Source organism: Quercus robur, chromosome 2 (assembly GCF_932294415.1).
Source record: "Quercus robur chromosome 2, dhQueRobu3.1, whole genome shotgun sequence".
NCBI classification, from domain to species: Eukaryota; Viridiplantae; Streptophyta; class Magnoliopsida; order Fagales; family Fagaceae; genus Quercus; species Quercus robur.
The window spans coordinates 24,884,041-24,902,421 of record NC_065535.1 but is presented as its reverse complement, the minus strand read 5'-3'; the positions used below and the strand labels follow the sequence as shown (position 1 = coordinate 24,902,421).

At 33.2% G+C, this 18,381-nt stretch overlaps 1 protein-coding gene across 1 annotated transcript; it reads right to left on the bottom strand.

Moving 5' to 3' along the window:
• Positions 1–657: 657 nt before the first annotated feature.
• On the bottom strand, positions 658–7,306 carry LOC126713017 (protein NRT1/ PTR FAMILY 5.10-like). The gene is made up of 4 exons (XM_050412608.1): positions 7,130–7,306; positions 6,833–7,050; positions 2,572–3,122; positions 658–1,737 (listed from the first exon to the last, which is right to left on the bottom strand). Exons 1-4 carry the CDS (start codon positions 7,236–7,238, stop codon positions 921–923), a joined length of 1,695 nt encoding a protein of 564 aa, XP_050268565.1. The 5' UTR covers positions 7,239–7,306; the 3' UTR covers positions 658–920.
• Between the last annotated feature and the right edge of the window lie 11,075 nt (positions 7,307–18,381).

Here is an 18,381-nt window from a genome sequence, read left to right as displayed (position 1 = left end):
TTAATTGGAACGTTAAAAATCATTATGGTAATAGGAAAATGAAAGAATAGGAAATAGAGTATAGATATTATGGTAATAGGAAAATGAAAAAAGAGGAAAGATAGCATAGATCTTTAGGTTTATGGAAGGGGAAAAAAAACATAAACTGTTTTAAATCCAAATTTCATAATATATAATTAGATTTATGTTTTAGGAGGGATGGAGGGTAGAAAAACCAAAAAAAAAAAAAAATGGAAGAAGTTACAATAGATAGAGGAGGTGAGGAGGTTGTAATATATTGGTGACTATCAGAATTCCATATAATAGCGGCATTTGAAGAGTTTGGGTTAATGAAGAGACATGATAGAATTGGAGATAAAGTAACACTTGAATTTAAGGACATTGTCATATCATATCTAATAAAAATGGAAGAAGTTACAACAGATAGAGGAGGTTGTAATCTATTGGTGATTATCAGAATTCCATATAATAGCGGCATTTAAAGAGTATGAGTTAATAGAGAGATACATGATAGAATTGGAGATAGAGAAACACTTGAATTTAAAGAGGTGCTCAATAAATGTCAACCAGTAAATCTAAAAATAAAAAATAAAATAAGAAAATAAATAATGACATGAAGTTGGTGTGACTTAACTGGAGTGTACCGACAATAAATGCTACACTTCAGCTTTTAGATATATATAGATATAGAAGATTATGCAGTATATATACAAATACGTTTAGAAAAAGAATAAAATATTGCAAATAGATATACTTGGCTGGCCACTAGTCTAGACAAACCTCGCATCCCATATGCTGCTTACCATGTATAATGATTATACTGCAACATTATGAGAGCACACTTCACTTTTATGTATTAGCCCTCCCATATTTGCTTACAACTTACGACAAATTGAAGTGAACGTAAGATGACTGTACGGCTATGTTGTTCTTTGCCTATTATAAATGTAAGATTTTGCAAAATATACATATGCAGCCAATATTACTGCACTGAGTCCTGCAAGTAGCCAATAAAAGTAATCAAGATGTGCACGATTAAGATTATCAGCAAACCAACTATCTTTGCCATCCCTGCCAGTAACTTCCTCAATGACAGAGACAAGAAAGCTGCTTATAAAGCTCCCCACACCAAAAATACTAAGGTAGAGGGCAAGACCTACACTCCTTAATTCAATTGGGACCTGATCATAGAAGAATTCTTGAAGACCAACCATGGAGAAAACATCAGCAATTCCTGACAGGATATATTGAGGAAGCAGCCACCAAACACTCATTGGAATAGTCACTCCTGGCATATCAACCAGCTTATACTCTTCAGCAGTTTTCAGCCTTTTCATTTCAACTAGAGCTGCAACTATCATGCACAAGGCAGAGAAAAGCATCCCAGTTCCAATTCTCTGCAACATCGTGATGCCTGAGGGCTTTCTAGTAAAAGCTCTTGCTATAGGAACAAAGATGCAATCATATATGGGAATGACGAGAATAATGGACAGGCCAACAAAGGACTGTAGTGAAGCAGCCGGTATCTCAAAGCCTGAAAAAATTGTTCTGTCCATGGTAGCGCCTTGCTTGGTAAAAAAAGTTGAGATCTGAGCATACACAACAGCATATCCCAAGCTTGTAACCCATATTGGAACAAGCCTAAGAACAGCCTTTGCCTCTTCAACCTCACTGACAGCACAGACCTTGCCTTCTTCATTCAAATCATCTGGGGACAGCAAGGCTTTGTTGAGAAACCTGCCAAATTGGAGGATCCAAATGGCTCTATAAGTGGACTTGTTATCCAATCTAAATAACCAATTAAAAGTTTTTTTAGCAAGTCAACTTCCATAACTCATCGAAAAGATGAGGAAGACTTGTCCAGTAGCTGCAAATCACAGTATGGCAATCTTATTGTTCATATTTAATATAATAGAAGTTCCTTGTGTCATGCTAAAAAGTTGTATCCTTCAAAGATGTAAGAACCCTCTAATATGGAACCAATGTCAGGTGGTATATGTAATTTTAGGTTAGTGAGTAGCCACATAACATCAATGCATAGTTGTAAACTTCCAGAGTAACTATTTTATAAGGAATTATCTAAAGTCCCATGGTAATGCATCTGGAGCATCATGTCATTATGCATTATATGTAAGCTACAGGTACAGTGTGTTGTCCACCTCCCAAATGATATATTCAAATAATTGGATATATATGATAATATAAACTAAAAAATGTCGTATCAATGCACAAAACTCTCACTTTTGCGGGGTTCGTAGCCCCCCCCCCCCCCCATTTTTTCTTTTTCTTCTTCTTCTTTTTTTGGTCTCTTATTATGAAGGAATGTCAAGGACAATGACTGACTCTCAATGAAATCCTATAAAAGCACGAAAGAGTCCTTTTAGAAGCCTCATGAAAACTAGAAAAAATTAATTTTACTATTACCAAGTTTTGAAATTGTTAAGGACATTCTGAGTATACTAAAAAGCTTATCTAAGACTTCAAATGTACCATAATTTGTTACTGGGCCTATATTGCTGCTTTTCTCTTTTCCTCTTAATTTATCAGCATATGATAAAATGCAAATCTTACTTGAACTGTTCAGAGCTATGGTGTGGCAGGGTTGCATGAGCTTTCTCTTCAATAGTTATTTCCAAAGGGGCAGTCCGCCAATTTTTAACTGCAGCAACAAACACTTGACCAATCCTCAGAAATGGGCTTTTCTCATCCCCTTTAACACTATATCGATAAGTCCTGGTACCAAGCAGGAAAACACCCAATGCAACAACCATCAGAATACAAGGGATTCCAAATCCCAGACCCCAACTAAGGTTTTCTTGTATATAGCACAAGACCAAAATTGTTACAGCACCACCCCCACATACACCAAAATACCACCAGTTGAAGAATGAGCTTTTGGATTTGCACTCCTCAGGATCCAGTCCATCAAACTGATCAGCTCCAAAAGCCTGAACACAAGGCTTGTGTCCACCTTGACCAACTGCGACTAGATATAGAGAAAAGAATAATAAGATTACTTGGAGCTGACGAGTAGAATGTAACATGATATTGTCGGTGTCTATGTAATCATAAGTGCTGCGTAGAGAAGGAAGCATAGCCGACAGAGTCAACAAGCCTAGTCCCTGTGATTCATCCCAATCCAAGTCAAAGATTATTATCAGAAAAATATGACAGAAGCTTAAAACACAATGCTGAATAAGGCATTTCTTCAAAGTCAAGATAAAGTATAAATTAAGGTCCAACATGTGTCTTTTATTTATAGGGATAACACATTAAATAGCTAGACTACCAGAGATAAGCTGGCTGGTTGGGGTTTATAAAGGGGATATGTTGTGTGTTTCTATAGAAGTAGCTTGAAACTCCTGACTATATATTTTTGAGTACTTTCTCTAACAGGTTATGGAATACAGATGGAAGCTTTGAGGTGGTGTCTATTTAATAGGCAGTTGGTTCTTCAGATGATAAGCTTGCTTCGGTTGTGAGGATATTGAAGGGGAAGAGTTTGCAGAATTGCTGGGTTGCTGTCATTTATCACATTTAGCCGGATCAGAATTGATGCAGGACAAAGTTTCAAAGGGAACACTTTTATGAAATAAACAAGAAAAATATATTAACCGTAATCTTCACCAGCCACAGTATTCTAATCCCTAGGCTTCACCATGTAGAGTTGCTTGGAATTAGCAGCATCAAGCACTGAAAGACAATTGGAATTCCTAACCAAAATTTTATTAATCTATATTAAGCCTTCAACAATAGTGGATTATGGGACCTTTCCACAGACTTTATACAATGTTAACTATCTTAAGAGCATTCATACCTTGTATTAATGCTTGTATGAATGCTCACAAGACAGTCAACATTGTACCATACGAGTAATTTTTAAGTACTCCTGGAGTACGGAGAATGGTGCTCCCTCCTCTCACATTCATGGTGGGGTCTACTCATTAAATTCATGATGAGGTACACTATGAATGTGAGAGGAGGGAGCATCATTTCTCTATACTCCGAGAGTACCTAAGAATTTTTCGTACCATACTACCATATAAGATGCCATATATGGGAACTAACAAATGCCCCTAAGAGCTGTGGTTAAAACATACTTTATGCTTTATTAAATAAATTTTTTTATACATTTTTCAAAAAAATAAAGTCAAACTATACACATGGAAAAAACACACAACCACCATAAATTTGCGCGTGTAAACCAATGAATCATTAACATGTGTATTTCATTTTTTGAAAAGTGTGCATTACAGCTCATAATTGATCATTTATTAATCTTTTAACTTGTGCCCTTAAGACACTCATTAACAAGATAAAGAAAAGTTAATTATTTGACAAGGTTCAATTTGATCTCTCAACCATAAATTGTGTCAATTAGTCCTATCAACAAAACAAAAAATTAAAAAAAAATAAAATAAAATAGTCCCTCAACCTTCAAATCTAGGATAATATCATCAATTAGTCTCCCACCTATTTATCTTTTAACAGAATTAGTAGTTGAAATTGACTTAATTTTTGAAAGTTTTTCATTTTCTATAATAATTTGTGCTCAATTTGCCACATTAGCTAATTTTGTAAAAACTTAAAAGGTGGAGAAGAACTAAAGATCAAATTTATATTGAAAGTTGAGGGACTATATTAGCATAATTAATAATTGAGGGACCAAATTGAGCGACGAAGAAATTAATATTCGAAATGTTTTTATCAACTTTTCTGCAAATTTCTCATTCAAGGTAAAATAGGCTATAGACAAGAAAAAAAATCCCAATTAATCAATTTGGAGTAACATTTGAGTTCAAAATAGCTTTAGCCTATCTGAATCCCATTACAAATATATCCTTACAAGCTAGACCCTAAGTTTATTCAACTTTAAATCATGGTCTAATTGTCCATTTCACTTGAAATTTAGAAGATCCATATCCATATTGCAGATGTTAAACATGTTTAAATGTATTTTAGGCATTAGATTAGGGGGTGAGGAGGGGTTTAACTTGCTCTTTCAAGGGGGACAAGTTTCTCAAACCAAAACATAATCTATAGCTATAGGGTTGGGAGTTGTCGTTATCCCACGTGTGGGTCAGTCTCTCATACACAGTTTTACATGTGTGAAGTTTTTCTTCTTGAAGATAGAAATCCATTGTGTTTTGGGAGAAGGACAATTTGGTAATATTTCTGTAATTTGTGGTATGGCCTAGTGATTTTGTGACACGTGGTATTTGTTTTTAAGCTTGCATCCAAGGGCACAAGTTGGGTTAAAATGTGTGGTAAATTCAAATGAAATGTAATGAGAAAGTAACTAAATGAAGCAAACGTTTTTTTTTTTGGGTAAATTGAAGCAAACGTTATATTGTTATAATAAGATTCCATAAATTTAAGATTCTAAGAATTAAACATTACAATGCAATGAAACATTACGCTAACCAAATGCTTTTTTTTTTTTTTTTTTGGGTCAGAAAACTGAATGCTATTACTTCAATAAATGTTACCCAAAGGAAAGATTTGGTCAAGTGTTCTTGTGCACTAAACCCACCAGGATTATTACCACCTATCCAATTTTGGCCACAAGCCAGGTCGATGTTACCCGAACCTAGGCCTCGTCAATGGGCCGGGCCGGGCCAGCCCGACCCGTTTTTACTTGGCCCATGGGTCTAATGGGCTAGGCTTAACGGGCTGTTGACTAGTCAATGAGCTGGGTCGGGCCGGGCTGGATGGAAAAACCCTAGCCCATGGCCCTACCCATGGGCAATGCTCATTTGGGCTTTAGTGGGCTGGGCTAGTGAGGTGGGTTTAATGGGCTAGCCATGGGCATTTTTAACAGGTCTTCAATGGGGTTATAAAAATTTAACCAAAAAAATTTTAATTATATATTATTACAAACTATCAAATTGAACAATTAAATCTACTAAAAAGATTCTATTAAAAAAAATACTAAGACATACCTCTTAAAAAGGTACTAAAATAAGATTAATTAACTTTTATTGATAAGAATAAATAAGTACATTGAATTAAATATCAACTCTTAAAGGAAATATTTGAAGAATAAAATATCAATTCTTAAAGGAAATATATGAAGAATCAAATATCAACTCATTAAGGAAAGAATTTCTTCCAACCAACGGTAAGCTTTTTTTTTTTTTTTTTTTTTTACAGGAATTTCTTCTATAATTGTAACTTGTAAGGAAAGAATTGGAATTTATCAAAGGAAAGAATGACTTTCTTTCCAGAGGCACAGAGGTAGGGCAACAGTCATATTAGTAACTTTGTTTTAAAAATCAAAGCTACTAGACTAATACCAAAATATATATTTATTATGCACATTGTATCACAATCATTCCAAGTATTTAGTGGTTAGGTGTGTGGTCTTAAAGTTTTTATAATGTCTAAAGTTCAATCCCTCACCCACCCAACCCCCAAATTATTTTGTTATAAATTTTGGGTAATGGGTCAGGCTAACGAGTCGGGCTACTGGGCTGGGCTAACGGGCCGGCCCACTGGGCGCCCATGGGTAAAGAAACCAACCCATAGCCTGTCCCATTGGCCTACTGGGCTGCCCATAGGTTTCAATATTACCGGGCTGGGCTGCCCATTAGCCTAGTGGGCTAGCGGGCTACTGGGCCAGCCCATGGGTCATGGGCTATTTGATGACCCTTACCCGAACCAAAAAGGAAAAAAAAAAAAAAAAAAAGCTATTACTTAATTTAGTTGAATAAATAAATTCATGAGCACAAAAGAATAAGTTGGTGATGTACATACAAGACATTAATTGGATGGTGCCAGAGTGAGTTCAAAGCAAAGCACAAGGTAGATATAAAAGGAAATTGACACATACGAGGATGTAGATAAGAGAAGCAATGACAATGGTGCGGTAGCGACCCAGAAAAGAATCAGCCACGAGAGCACCCAAAAGAGGAAGCAACGTGGCAGTGCCGGCCCACATGTTCACGTTCTCCGCCGCAGTGGCCGTTGACTGACCCAGCGGTCCAGTCAAATACGTTATCAGGTTCGAGCTTATCCCATAGTACGCGAACCTCTCAGCCACTTCCACACCTATTCATATATGTTACTAATATACTTAAACAAAAATCACACTCTCATTCTCAGCAAATAATTAGTGGGGTGTTGTTACCTATGATGAAATATGCGGACCTCCAGCCGCCTGTGTTGGATCGGAGGACTGGGCGGCCTTTGTGGTCTACGACGCCATCTACGGTGTCTATCAGAAGTGGGGTGTCCATGATGATACCTCTTTCTTTCTTTCTTTGGACTTCCCTACCGCTTCTGAATTGTCAGGGCCGGCTCGATGGTGGAGCAAAAAATGCAACCGCCTAAGGCTCTAAGTAAAAAAAGGGCCCCTAAATTTTAACCAATAGGATTATTTATAATCAATAAATAAAATAAATTTTTTTATTAAATGAAAAAAAAAATAGAGAAAAATGCAACGTCGTCCACAATATTTTTCACAATACTTGTACAACTAATGCTAAGTAGCAAGTTATTACAGCCTATTGTTGATGGCAAAAAAATAATTATAGTGATATTTTCAAATAAAAAACAAAAAACAGTTTAAAATCTAGGATTTGTTGTAAAAAATATTGTGAATGTTGCACTTCAAAAAAAAAAGAATAATAATAAGAGTTTAATTAGCAAACTTTTACTAGTTTTCATCTAAATCTACCACTAACACCACTGTTTTACTTACCACTATCAATCTACCACATCAACAAGTATGAAAAATTTTGTCAAATTTTTTTTGTCTTAAAAATTCAAAAAAAAAAAATTCTATGTAGTTCATGTTAATTAGTAGTAATTTTGCATCTAAATAAGATGATCAATTTTCGCCTTAGGCCCCCAAATGCATCAAGCCGCCCCTGTGAATTGTAGAAGAATCTTAGATCAATAATGGTGAAACCAAGATAATGATATTGCGTTTTCGTACATTATAAATTCATAATGATGTAACTTCCAATTTTTTTTTTTTTTTTTGGTCCTTTCCTAGATAAGAGCGTGTTTGGTTTAAGGGATTTTATCACTCACTTTCTAAATTTTGTGGACTCACACGAACTTGTTTTTTTTTAAACAGTATCTTAATTCAATTTTCAAAACTCAATACTTAAATAATTGAGTTTGAGTTATGAAAATTGAAAATAATTTTTTGATATTTTCAAGTGGGGAGAATTGAATTTTAGTGGCATTTTTGTAATATGACTTATCCTATCACATACGTTCTCTCCAAAAATCAGTTTGACCTTCTCTCCACTCTAGCCAATTTTGTTCTCTTTCTTCTCCTTCTTCATTTTTTTCTTTTACTAGAGATCTCTCTCCTCACTGGACCTCCTTTACTCCTCCACAGACCGCTAGGCATCGCTACCACAAGTCATAACCATGAGCCATTGTTAGATCGGCTCAAGCTCAACCCAGATTGGGCCTTCGTTCTCTCTCTCTCTCTCTCTCTCTCTCTCTCTCTCTCTCTCTCTCTCTCTCTCTCTCTCCTCCCTTTGCCAGATCGATTTCTCTCTCTTGAGTTTGGGTGATCGTTTTCTCTCTCTCCTCCTCCCTTTTGCCAGATTGTTTTATTCTTGTGTCTAATATTATGACTTGGGTCTCTGATCTAAGAATTCTAAGTTTGGGTTTGCTATATTTGTGGTTTGGGTTTCTTGTGCTTTTATGTGTTGGTGGGTTTTAATTTTTGGTTGTGGTTGTTAAGGCTTGGGCTGTGGTGGAGGTTGTCAGTGCATTTGTTTGGATTTTTTTGTGGGGAGGTTGTGGTTAAGGACTGTTGGTGGGTTTGGATTTTTGGTTGTGGTTATGGGTTTCCTGTGCATTCTTTTGGATTTTTTGTGCAACTGTTGGTGGTGGTGATGGAGCTAGGATTTGGTGTGGGTTTCATGTTCTTCGTGTAGAGTCACACTGGTAAGGAAAGAAGTCAATTGAAAAAGACTGACCGATGGGCTCCACATGTTGGAGTTAGGATTGAGTTTTTGTGATGAAAGATTTGTAACCAAACGAATTGTAGAGTGAGCTAAGGTAGAAATAGAGAAGAGATATGAGATATGAGTTTAAACATTTGAGTTATGAGAATAGAGTGATGAGAGCTGAGTTAGAGTGATGGTGAACCAAACATGCCTTAAATAATATATTGCCTTGACAATTCGAACCCATGCCCTCTCTCTCTAACCCTCAAGCACTTGATGTTAGTTTTCGTAAGCAATAGCAGATAAAATTTCCATCTTCATTCAAAGATTATTATCTCACTCAAACATGGATTCACATCTCTCTCTCTCTCTCTCTCTCTCTCTCTCTCTCTCTCTCTCTCTCTCTCTAGGGTTTTGTAAAGTAATATATGTCGCTATAATATTTTGTTCGCCTTTTTTTTACATACAAAATTTTAATTTATTTTAAAAATGTCAAAAATTGTATGTTCACATTGTGATCATAGGAATGTTAAAAATGACTTAATTTGTCCCGATTGACCAATTATATGATTCAACAACTAAAATGACCAAATGCCCTTTATTGACCAAGTTGATTGATGATCAAAGTCAAAATTTCATCATTTTACATCAAAATACATATTTCCAAACATGTACCTTGGTTTGACATTAATTTGACCAAAACTTCAGCCATTTGATTGGGATAAATTCGAGCCTATATTGTATATGTTTGAATTCCCTTTAAAATAACTACTTACGAGCCTGAATCGGACTTAAAATGAGCAATATAATGCAAAAAAGTAAAAAAGTGCATAACACGTGGCCAATTTTGTGAAAAGAGTTCATAAGCTTGATTTTGATTAAATCTTGATTGAATTATAATCAAACGACCACCGATTGGCCCAATTAAGGAATCATTGGAAATATCTAGCAATGAATTTCAGTTTTGCATGCTTGGATAGCAAAAACTCCAATCAAAACAAAATCAATTTACAAAGATATTAAAATGGGAACTTTAGAATAAAAACATTGATTTGACATCACTTGCTAAAGCATCTAGCTTTCCAAATATGATAATTGCCAATTGGAACAAAAAATGGATAGCTTTAGAAATTAGACATCATGATCTTTCCACAATACCTTATTTGAGCCAAATAGAGGTTGGAAAGGCCGGAGAGCAATGCCGTAAAAATAGGACAAATTATGTGAAACCCATTTGAATCAACTTGGGGTGCCCTCTTTATGCGTCAATTCTCCGTGGCTCATGAAAATTGGATACAAAAGGTAGGTAGTTTCTTCAAGTAGAAGCGATTTTCTAAGTCTTGGTAGAAATGACATCACAAGATCATCTCTGGATGGTAAGATATCACTTGTATACGATTGGCAAAAACTTTTAGAATTGACTCCATGTGGACCAGCCAATTTTAGAGGCTAATAAAATTCAGCAAATTTCCCCAAAAGACATAAGGTTGGATCCATTGGACAGTACATTGTGAGACTTGGTCCAGGAGCGTTTTTGGCTCGGTTTTTAGCCAATTATGAATCCCATGCGCAGGATAGAAAAAACTGATGTTTGGAGATTAGTGCTTTTTGGGGTGTTGTTTAAAGAAAAAAAAAAAAAAAAAAATGTGCTGCTGCATCTTGTATTTTTCCTTGTAAATAGTAAAATCACTGCAACTCTGTGGACGTAGGCAAATTGCCAAACCACATAAATATTGTTTTGTATGATTGTTTCCTTTGGCGCATATTTTTTTTCCTTTCTATTTTTGCATTTCACAAATTTGGAAATTTCGTGTATATCCCCTGCAACCTAAACTTCACATTGTGAACAATAAGGGTCATCCAAAACTCTTCTTTTACAAAGATTGAGTGCGGTAGGGAGGGAGTCATTACAGAATCTCCAAATAAAATGCTGAATTTTGTTGGAAACCTTGAGGTTCCGAAACCTTTCCATACAGCATTGGATTTATTGTAGTACAGGTCCCAAGTAAGCTATCCAGTTTGGTATATATAAGCATCTAGTATGCAGGCTTAACTGAGCAATTATCATCCTGAGTAGATGCCCAAATCAACACATCTTCAGAGCAAGAAGGTCTGACATGTATCTGTTTTATTCTTTCGGCTTCCCACAGATAGAAAGTTTGGTCAATCAACACAGAGTTCCAAATTTTTGTTCCATCAAAAAATAAATCACTGACAGTTGTGAGGAAAGGGTTATTCCAAGAGTGATGACCTGTATCTTCGTGTGATTTATTTAAATAATATACATAAATAGTCTTATAATGCATCACGTAATAGGTTAAAAAAAATAGCTTTATACAACTTTGTAGTCAAACTTTGTCAATCCAATATTATATTAGAGTGTATATTTAACTTTACACAAATCGGTCAGGTGAGGCATATTTTGTAAGAGACAGCCTAAACTCTAAGCATTTTTGGTTGTTGGTAAGAGGCTTATTTGTTGTTGAAGTATTGTATATACTGCTATTTTATGTGTTTTCATATACTTAAGTTGGCTTTAAAATAAGATAAGAGACAATATCTCACTTTAGTAAGTTAGACGGATACTAATGTTTTTGACATTTCAATTCGAAAAAAGAAAAAGAAAAGCAATATGAGTATAAAGTTTTAATGGAGAATGAGATGGAGATGTGCATGAAGTGATCAAATCTGTTTAATTGTGCTAGGCATTGCTTATGAGTCGTCAAGCATTTGTGGGAGCTGCTCCTTCGATGGTGAACTCGCTTGTATTTCTGGGCCTTGAAATCCAACCCATGTAGCAAATAGAATATGGGCCAATGGCCTAACCCGTGTAATGAAGTATTCGTGGACCAAAAGCCCAATTGCTTATGAAGAAAAGCAAATGATCTAATTTTTTTGAGGCCCATTATTTTATACCCAGTTGTATTTTTCTAGCCCAATATGAAACAAAAGCTTTTAAAAAAAAAAGTAAAAAAAAAATATTTTAAAAAAAAAGAAAAGAAGAAAACCCTCAAAAACCTCTATTGTTTTTTTTTTTTTTTTTTCATGTCTTATGCTCCATTTGTTTTGATAATAAAATATTTTTAGAAATATATTTTCCCATTTTAAGGTATTTGATTGCATGTAAAATATAATCAAACTTATAAAATATTTTACATTAATTGTAAAATCCTTTATAAAAACCTGAAATAACCCAATTAATATAAATACATGTCATTTTTCTCTCAAATAAATTTGAACTCTAAATATAATTAAATAATTAAAAGAATTTTAATGGTTATATATATATATATATATATTGATAAATTCTTTGTTGAAATTGTAAAGTCTCTAACCATTTTATCCCAAACAAACGAAAAAAAAAAAATATATATATATATATATATGTTTTTACTTTTTTTTTTTAGATTGTATATTAAATGAGTTGAAATTGGTCATGTTGTGTCAACATGCTTAACTAATAGGTTGTGTTTGGATTGAGGGGATTTGACATGATTCTTAAATAGGTTTGGATAGGGTTGAGCCATGTATTTGAATACTTAACCTCTACACGATACTAACACAAATTGCCACCCATAACTGGATGAAGGACTGCCCTTCATTCCTTATTGGTATCATCAATTCTCTCTCCCATTCATTGCAAATGATTTCTTACTACTGGGAAAAAAAAAACCTGTAATTCTTAGCCAGTATGTTTAGGTAACACACACACATATATATATTTACAAGGGAGGGAAGATTTGAATTCATATTCTCTTATATGCTAGAATGGGTAATGTCATTGAACTATGAGACTCATTGCAACTCTTTTAACTCTATACATCATTAAATTAACCTAAAAATTGGCTCCTTTAACCTATTGTTCTTAATTTAGGATTTTATGTTTTCTTACATAAATATTGTACTTAATTTACAACAACAATTAATAAAAAAGAAGAGTAAAATCTTTCATAAGGAAAAATTTGCACAATGTCTTATCATAAACTTCACAATTATACAGCTTTAAAAAGAAGAAAAAAGATGCCGATTTGATTTCAACATGATTGAACATATCAATGGGATACAACAAAAACCTTATGTGATTTCATGTTGCAACTTGCAAGGGTTTTTCTTTTTCATTTATAAATCTTTATGATTGAACAAGACCTACCTTTTAAGTGTTTGTTTGGCTAACTTATTTTTTGTCAATTTATTTTACTATTCAGCTTATTTTTGCTACTATTCATGGATCCCATTGCACTTTTTGGTATTATTCATAGGTTTCATTGTACTATTTCAACTAACATTTATCTTTATCTATAGTACTTTCAGCAAATAAATTCAGTTTTAGCAAAATAAATGGATCCTAAACAGACCCTAAGTGTGCGTTTGGCTACAAATTAAAAAGCCACCTTATTTTACTATTCAACTTATTTTTGCTACTATTCATAAGCCCTACTACACTTTTTAGTATTATTCATAGGTCTTACTGTATTATTTCAGCTAACTTTTATTTCTATCTACAGTACTTTCAGCAAAAAGTTTTCAATTTTAATAAAATAAGCGAATTCCAAATAGAATCTAAATCTTTTTTACTTTTTGTATAGGAAAACACTGAGAATCGTCCTAAAAATATTAAAACCCATAGAAGTGACCATGTGATTCACTTTTGGTCTCTGTAATTAAATTGTAATTAATCCTCAGACATGATATTCAAAAGATTTTTTTTTTTTTTTTTTTTATGAAGAAAAAACTTTTATTAACACAAAGTAGTCCCCATGAACAACATGAACAAAACATGGGCGGCAGAAATTACATCAAAAAATTAACCCCACCACTGTTGAGAGACCACTTAGCCAATACATGAGCAACCATGTTTCATACTCTACTAATCCAATTAAAGGATATACCAAGGCCCCTCTCCAGGCCCTAGCAGCTGTTGCAATGTAGGCTGAGTTGGCTCCTATAGCCGCATCACAATTTTAATTTTCACAAATCCCGATTTGGTTTCACCCATCTCCCATGGACGGAGCTATATGTGGACATGGCCCCCACAATTTTTTATTTTTTTTTAATATTAATATAAATATATTAATAGGTACTAATTTTGATAATTTTGTTCAATAAAATTACACTTTGCCCCCTTAACAATGTCATAAATTCTTTTAAGAGTAATGTTATAATCATAAACTTTTCTATAACATTTTTACAAATTCTTATTGATTTGTACACTTACATCCCTTTTTATTTATCAATAACTACTTATAACATTAGCAGTTTGTAAAATTTTTGTAGTTTTAACATTTTCCACATTTAAAAGCCATAAAAAATTAATAGATTAAATCAAAAACAAAAATATACAAGCTCAAAAAAATTAGTCCAATAACAAAAATTACCAATAATAAAGCCAAAAAAAGAAAAGAAAAAGCCCAATCACCCTATTTTATCCAAAACAAACAACTTGATTCTTTAAAAAGTTTTAAACAAAAATTCTTTGTGGTTAAGCATTAGAATGACTAGAGTCAAAAGATAGAGCTACCGCACACAATGAGCGGTAGAGCTATCCCTGACTCCAAGTTCTAGCTCCGTCCTGCCATCTCCTAATCTCTCGCTAGGTGAGTAGCTAGCAGTTGAATTTCTTGACTGTCTCCAATGCTCTAAAAACAGCTAATGCATTTTCCTGATTGCTTCCTCTTGGGGCAGACTTAGGCCTTAATGTATCGCTCGGTTTCTAATCTTCCAAATGATATCTAGAACAAGTGCATCAAATAACAAAAATTATTCCTTAGAACTGCATCAAGTTGGAGCTCTATTGTTGGGGGGGGAATTAATAGGGATTCAAAATTAACTGGACTGAGGAGTGAGGATTACTGCTAAATGAACTCTGTTCTAATGCCCCACCGGCTAGCAAACCACAAAGCTCCCGCAAAATAACAATCAAATGTTAATATTATATTACACGTTACAAATTATTATATATTTACCATAGTATAATTATAACTTTATCGGTTTTCCCACCAATACTAGGCTTTAAAGGGTTATGACTTATGAGACAAAGAAGACAGCAAAGCCGAATCTTTTTTGGATAATTCAGCAAAGCACATTCAAGTAAGCAGTTTCCTCTATATGTCATATTTCAATCATGCAACATAATTTACGGCTACAATGAAATTTGTTAGACACGCAAAGTTTTCAAACACATTTTCTTGTCCCTTTTTACTGTGTGGACTAGAATGTGTAGCAAGAGAAAAGAAAAACTAGATTTTGCTATTTTCTGAATTCGATACGTAATATATCAGACAGATCACAATGCTGTACGATGAATTACAGCACCGTACCTCACCTTTAATTTTTGGGCCACAAAGCAATGGATCTAGACGGGTTGTAAATTTGTAATATCACCTCAACAAATTATACGCAACTATGTGCCATTTAGCTCTGATTCTAATAATGGTAATGCTGAGATATTTTTCACAATAGACTATATGATAAGTTATAATTTGAACAACATCACTTTGATATTGACCCATTAGCCATTACTTACACAATTTTTATTATACATCACTTAATACGTCAATTAAAAAATATTGTGCACCTATAATTATTGTTCTAATAAAAACTTTAGCTATTGGGTTAGGTTAATTTTTCAATTTTTTTTAAATTATTTTATTTTCATTTACAAACAATACACTTAAGAAAAACTAAAATACAATTACTTTAATATTTCAATTCGTCAAGAGTTAGTAGTTGAACAAACATTTTCTAATGTTTTCAATGGAACCATCTAGAATTTAAATATAATTCAATAAAATAAAAATAAAAAATAATTAAATTGAACCGTATAATATATAATTAAATAATTAAATAAAAATTATAAATATTGAGAAATTTTTTTTTTGAGAAGCATAAATATTGAGATATTTAAGAAAGTGTACGAGTGTAATATTCTGCATTTATTTTGGAAGGCGACGTAAAGAGAGAAATGGGTACGGGCGTGCGCGTGAACCACTTTGAATGGATGCTATTGGTTAGGTGCCAAGTGCACACGAGTGTCGGTTGGAGACAGCTGGGAAAATGATTGACGAATGGATCGAGCCGGTCTCAAAAAATTGACAATTTAAACATGTTTAAACTTCGGCGCATGTCATTTGCCCATGTAGGCGTTTGGGCTGTGTCGGCAAGATCCAACCCATCAAAATAGGCATATCCTTGTGGTGAATTCCGTTTGTGGGTCTTTATTATATATATATATATATATATATATTCATTTGATTCTTATATTTTGGTCATGTTTCAATTTGATCATTAAATTTTATAACTTCATTTTAGTTTTTATATTTTCAAACTCACTATCAGAAAATGCAATTTTAGGCTAACAATACAGTTTGTTAATCACATAGGCTTTCTCTGTAAGTGAGATAACATCATATATTAAAATAACAACAAATTTAAAATATTTATGGAACAAATTAAAGTTATAAAAACTTGAACACCAAATTGAAAATATGACCAAAATATAGGGACAAAAAATTAATTTATATATATATATATATATAACTATAACAAACAGCTTAACAAAAATACAAAAGCGGCAAAACACAAAACAAACAATAAATATGAAAGAGTAATTACATTTTACCACTTTAAATTAAACCCAAAATTACACTTGTACCATAAATTTTGTGAATGCACGATTAGTATCCTGAACTATACCCCATGTTACTCTTTACAACCCGCCATCAATTCTACCGTTATCTTGAATAGAAAACCAAAGTTTAGAATGCAAAGTATAATTGAAAATATAGTTTAGAGTGGTAAAGAGTAATTTTCTTTTTCATTTTTAAGAGATTAAGAAGATGAGCAATTGAATATTTTCACGTGATGCCATGCTTTTCCATCTAAGTTAATAGCTCAATTGATGATGGGGTTCAACATAAAACAAATGTTATAGTTTAGGGTTGTAATCGTGCATTCTGAAAGTTTATGATGCTAAGTGTTATCAAGGGTATAATTTAGGGTGATAAATTGTAATTTCCTCAAATATAAATAAACAAACTGACCAATTACAATAAGAAAGGGACATCATTTTTGGCAGCAATTGAGGTCGGTAGTGTTAGTGGCTAGAGAGAGATGGTTTGGCAGCGATTGAGTTGGGTAGGGTTAGTGGCTAGCAAATGTGGATGTTGATGGTGTGTGCAACTGAGAGACGGAGAGTGAGAAAAGTTGAGGGAAGAAAGTGATCATAGTCGGGGAGGGTGTTTATTGAAAATGGAAAGGGAATTAAAAACTTTCAAACTCTATATTATTAAAAATAATTGTGCGACCCTTGATTTAAAAATAATAATAAATAGTATTATAAGATATTTTAAAGTAGCATTTATTTATTTATTTAAATAGGTTACAATTATATTAGTGATAAAATAATTAGATATTCATCGACTTATGATAATCATATAGCTATTTTAATAATTATCTCAAATTTTTAATTAAAGGAAACAATTATCTCAAAAATAAAGTTTCAAATTTTTTTCTTTTCTTGTCAAATAAAACTTCTCCCTTGCTTATGATGGCAGTTGGCACTTGTGTTTCTGTGTACTCTTCTTCTTCATCCTCCAAAAATTACACCACCCATAAAGTTTCAAAATTTTTGCTCTTTTCTTAGCTTCTCTCCTCTCTCTCCCACTTTTAATTCCATATTTCTCTAGCCGATTTGCTTTTCTGTTTTTTTTTTTTTTCTTTTTTTTCTTTTTTTTTTTCTTTACCTCAAGTCGTCTTTTACTGCTCTATAGAATACAAATTGCAATTCCAAAAGTCTTTTACTGGTTGCTTCAATTCCAAGAAGATGAAGAACACATGTTTCGTTAAAATCCTTACACTTTGCAAGGTTTTTTTTTGACTGAAGAAGGTAACACTTTGAGTTATATATAAAGTACTTAACTTGTATTGAATATTAAATTGTGTTTCTTGGTATTAGTTTAGACAAATACATAGTTTAAAAAAAAATTAATTGATTTTATTATTCGACCCTGGTTAAATTTCTGGCTCCTTCACTAATTTCAGCTAATATCTTCATTTTATTTTTCTATATTATTGGCGAAGAAAGCTCGTTCATAGGCCCTAGGACGAAACATCGAGCCTAACTCGTTCTGTGCTTGTAGGTTTAAGAAAATTCTCTTTGTTTACCTCTTCGTGTGAAAGTTTAGACACCATCAACCTTCATTTTAAATTTCTTTATTTTAGCTGGACCCTAAATTATTTATTTATTGATGATTATTCTTAATATATGTAGATGCCCGTGCGTAATATATATTAAACCAGGTTAACTGGTGAAGCTGTCAAATCCAATCCACAAACATAATACTCAAGTTTTGGTTTACTCAATCTTGACTGGTTAAGCCAAATTCTAATAAGATTTGATTCTGTTCATTTATTCAATATACTTTTCTTTTCTTTTTTCTTTTTTTTTCTTTTATTTTTATCAATTAAA

Coding starts and splice junctions, on each gene's coding strand:
- LOC126713017 (XM_050412608.1), bottom strand. CDS start 7,238: ATGGACACCCCACTTCTGATAGACACCGTAGATGGCGTCGTAGACCAC. Junction 7,051..7,129: donor GTCCGCATATTTCATCATAG/GTAACAACACCC, acceptor ATATATGAATAG/GTGTGGAAGTGGCTGAGAGG. Junction 1,738..2,571: donor CATAGCTCTGAACAGTTCAA/GTAAGATTTGCA, acceptor CCAATTTGGCAG/GTTTCTCAACAAAGCCTTGC.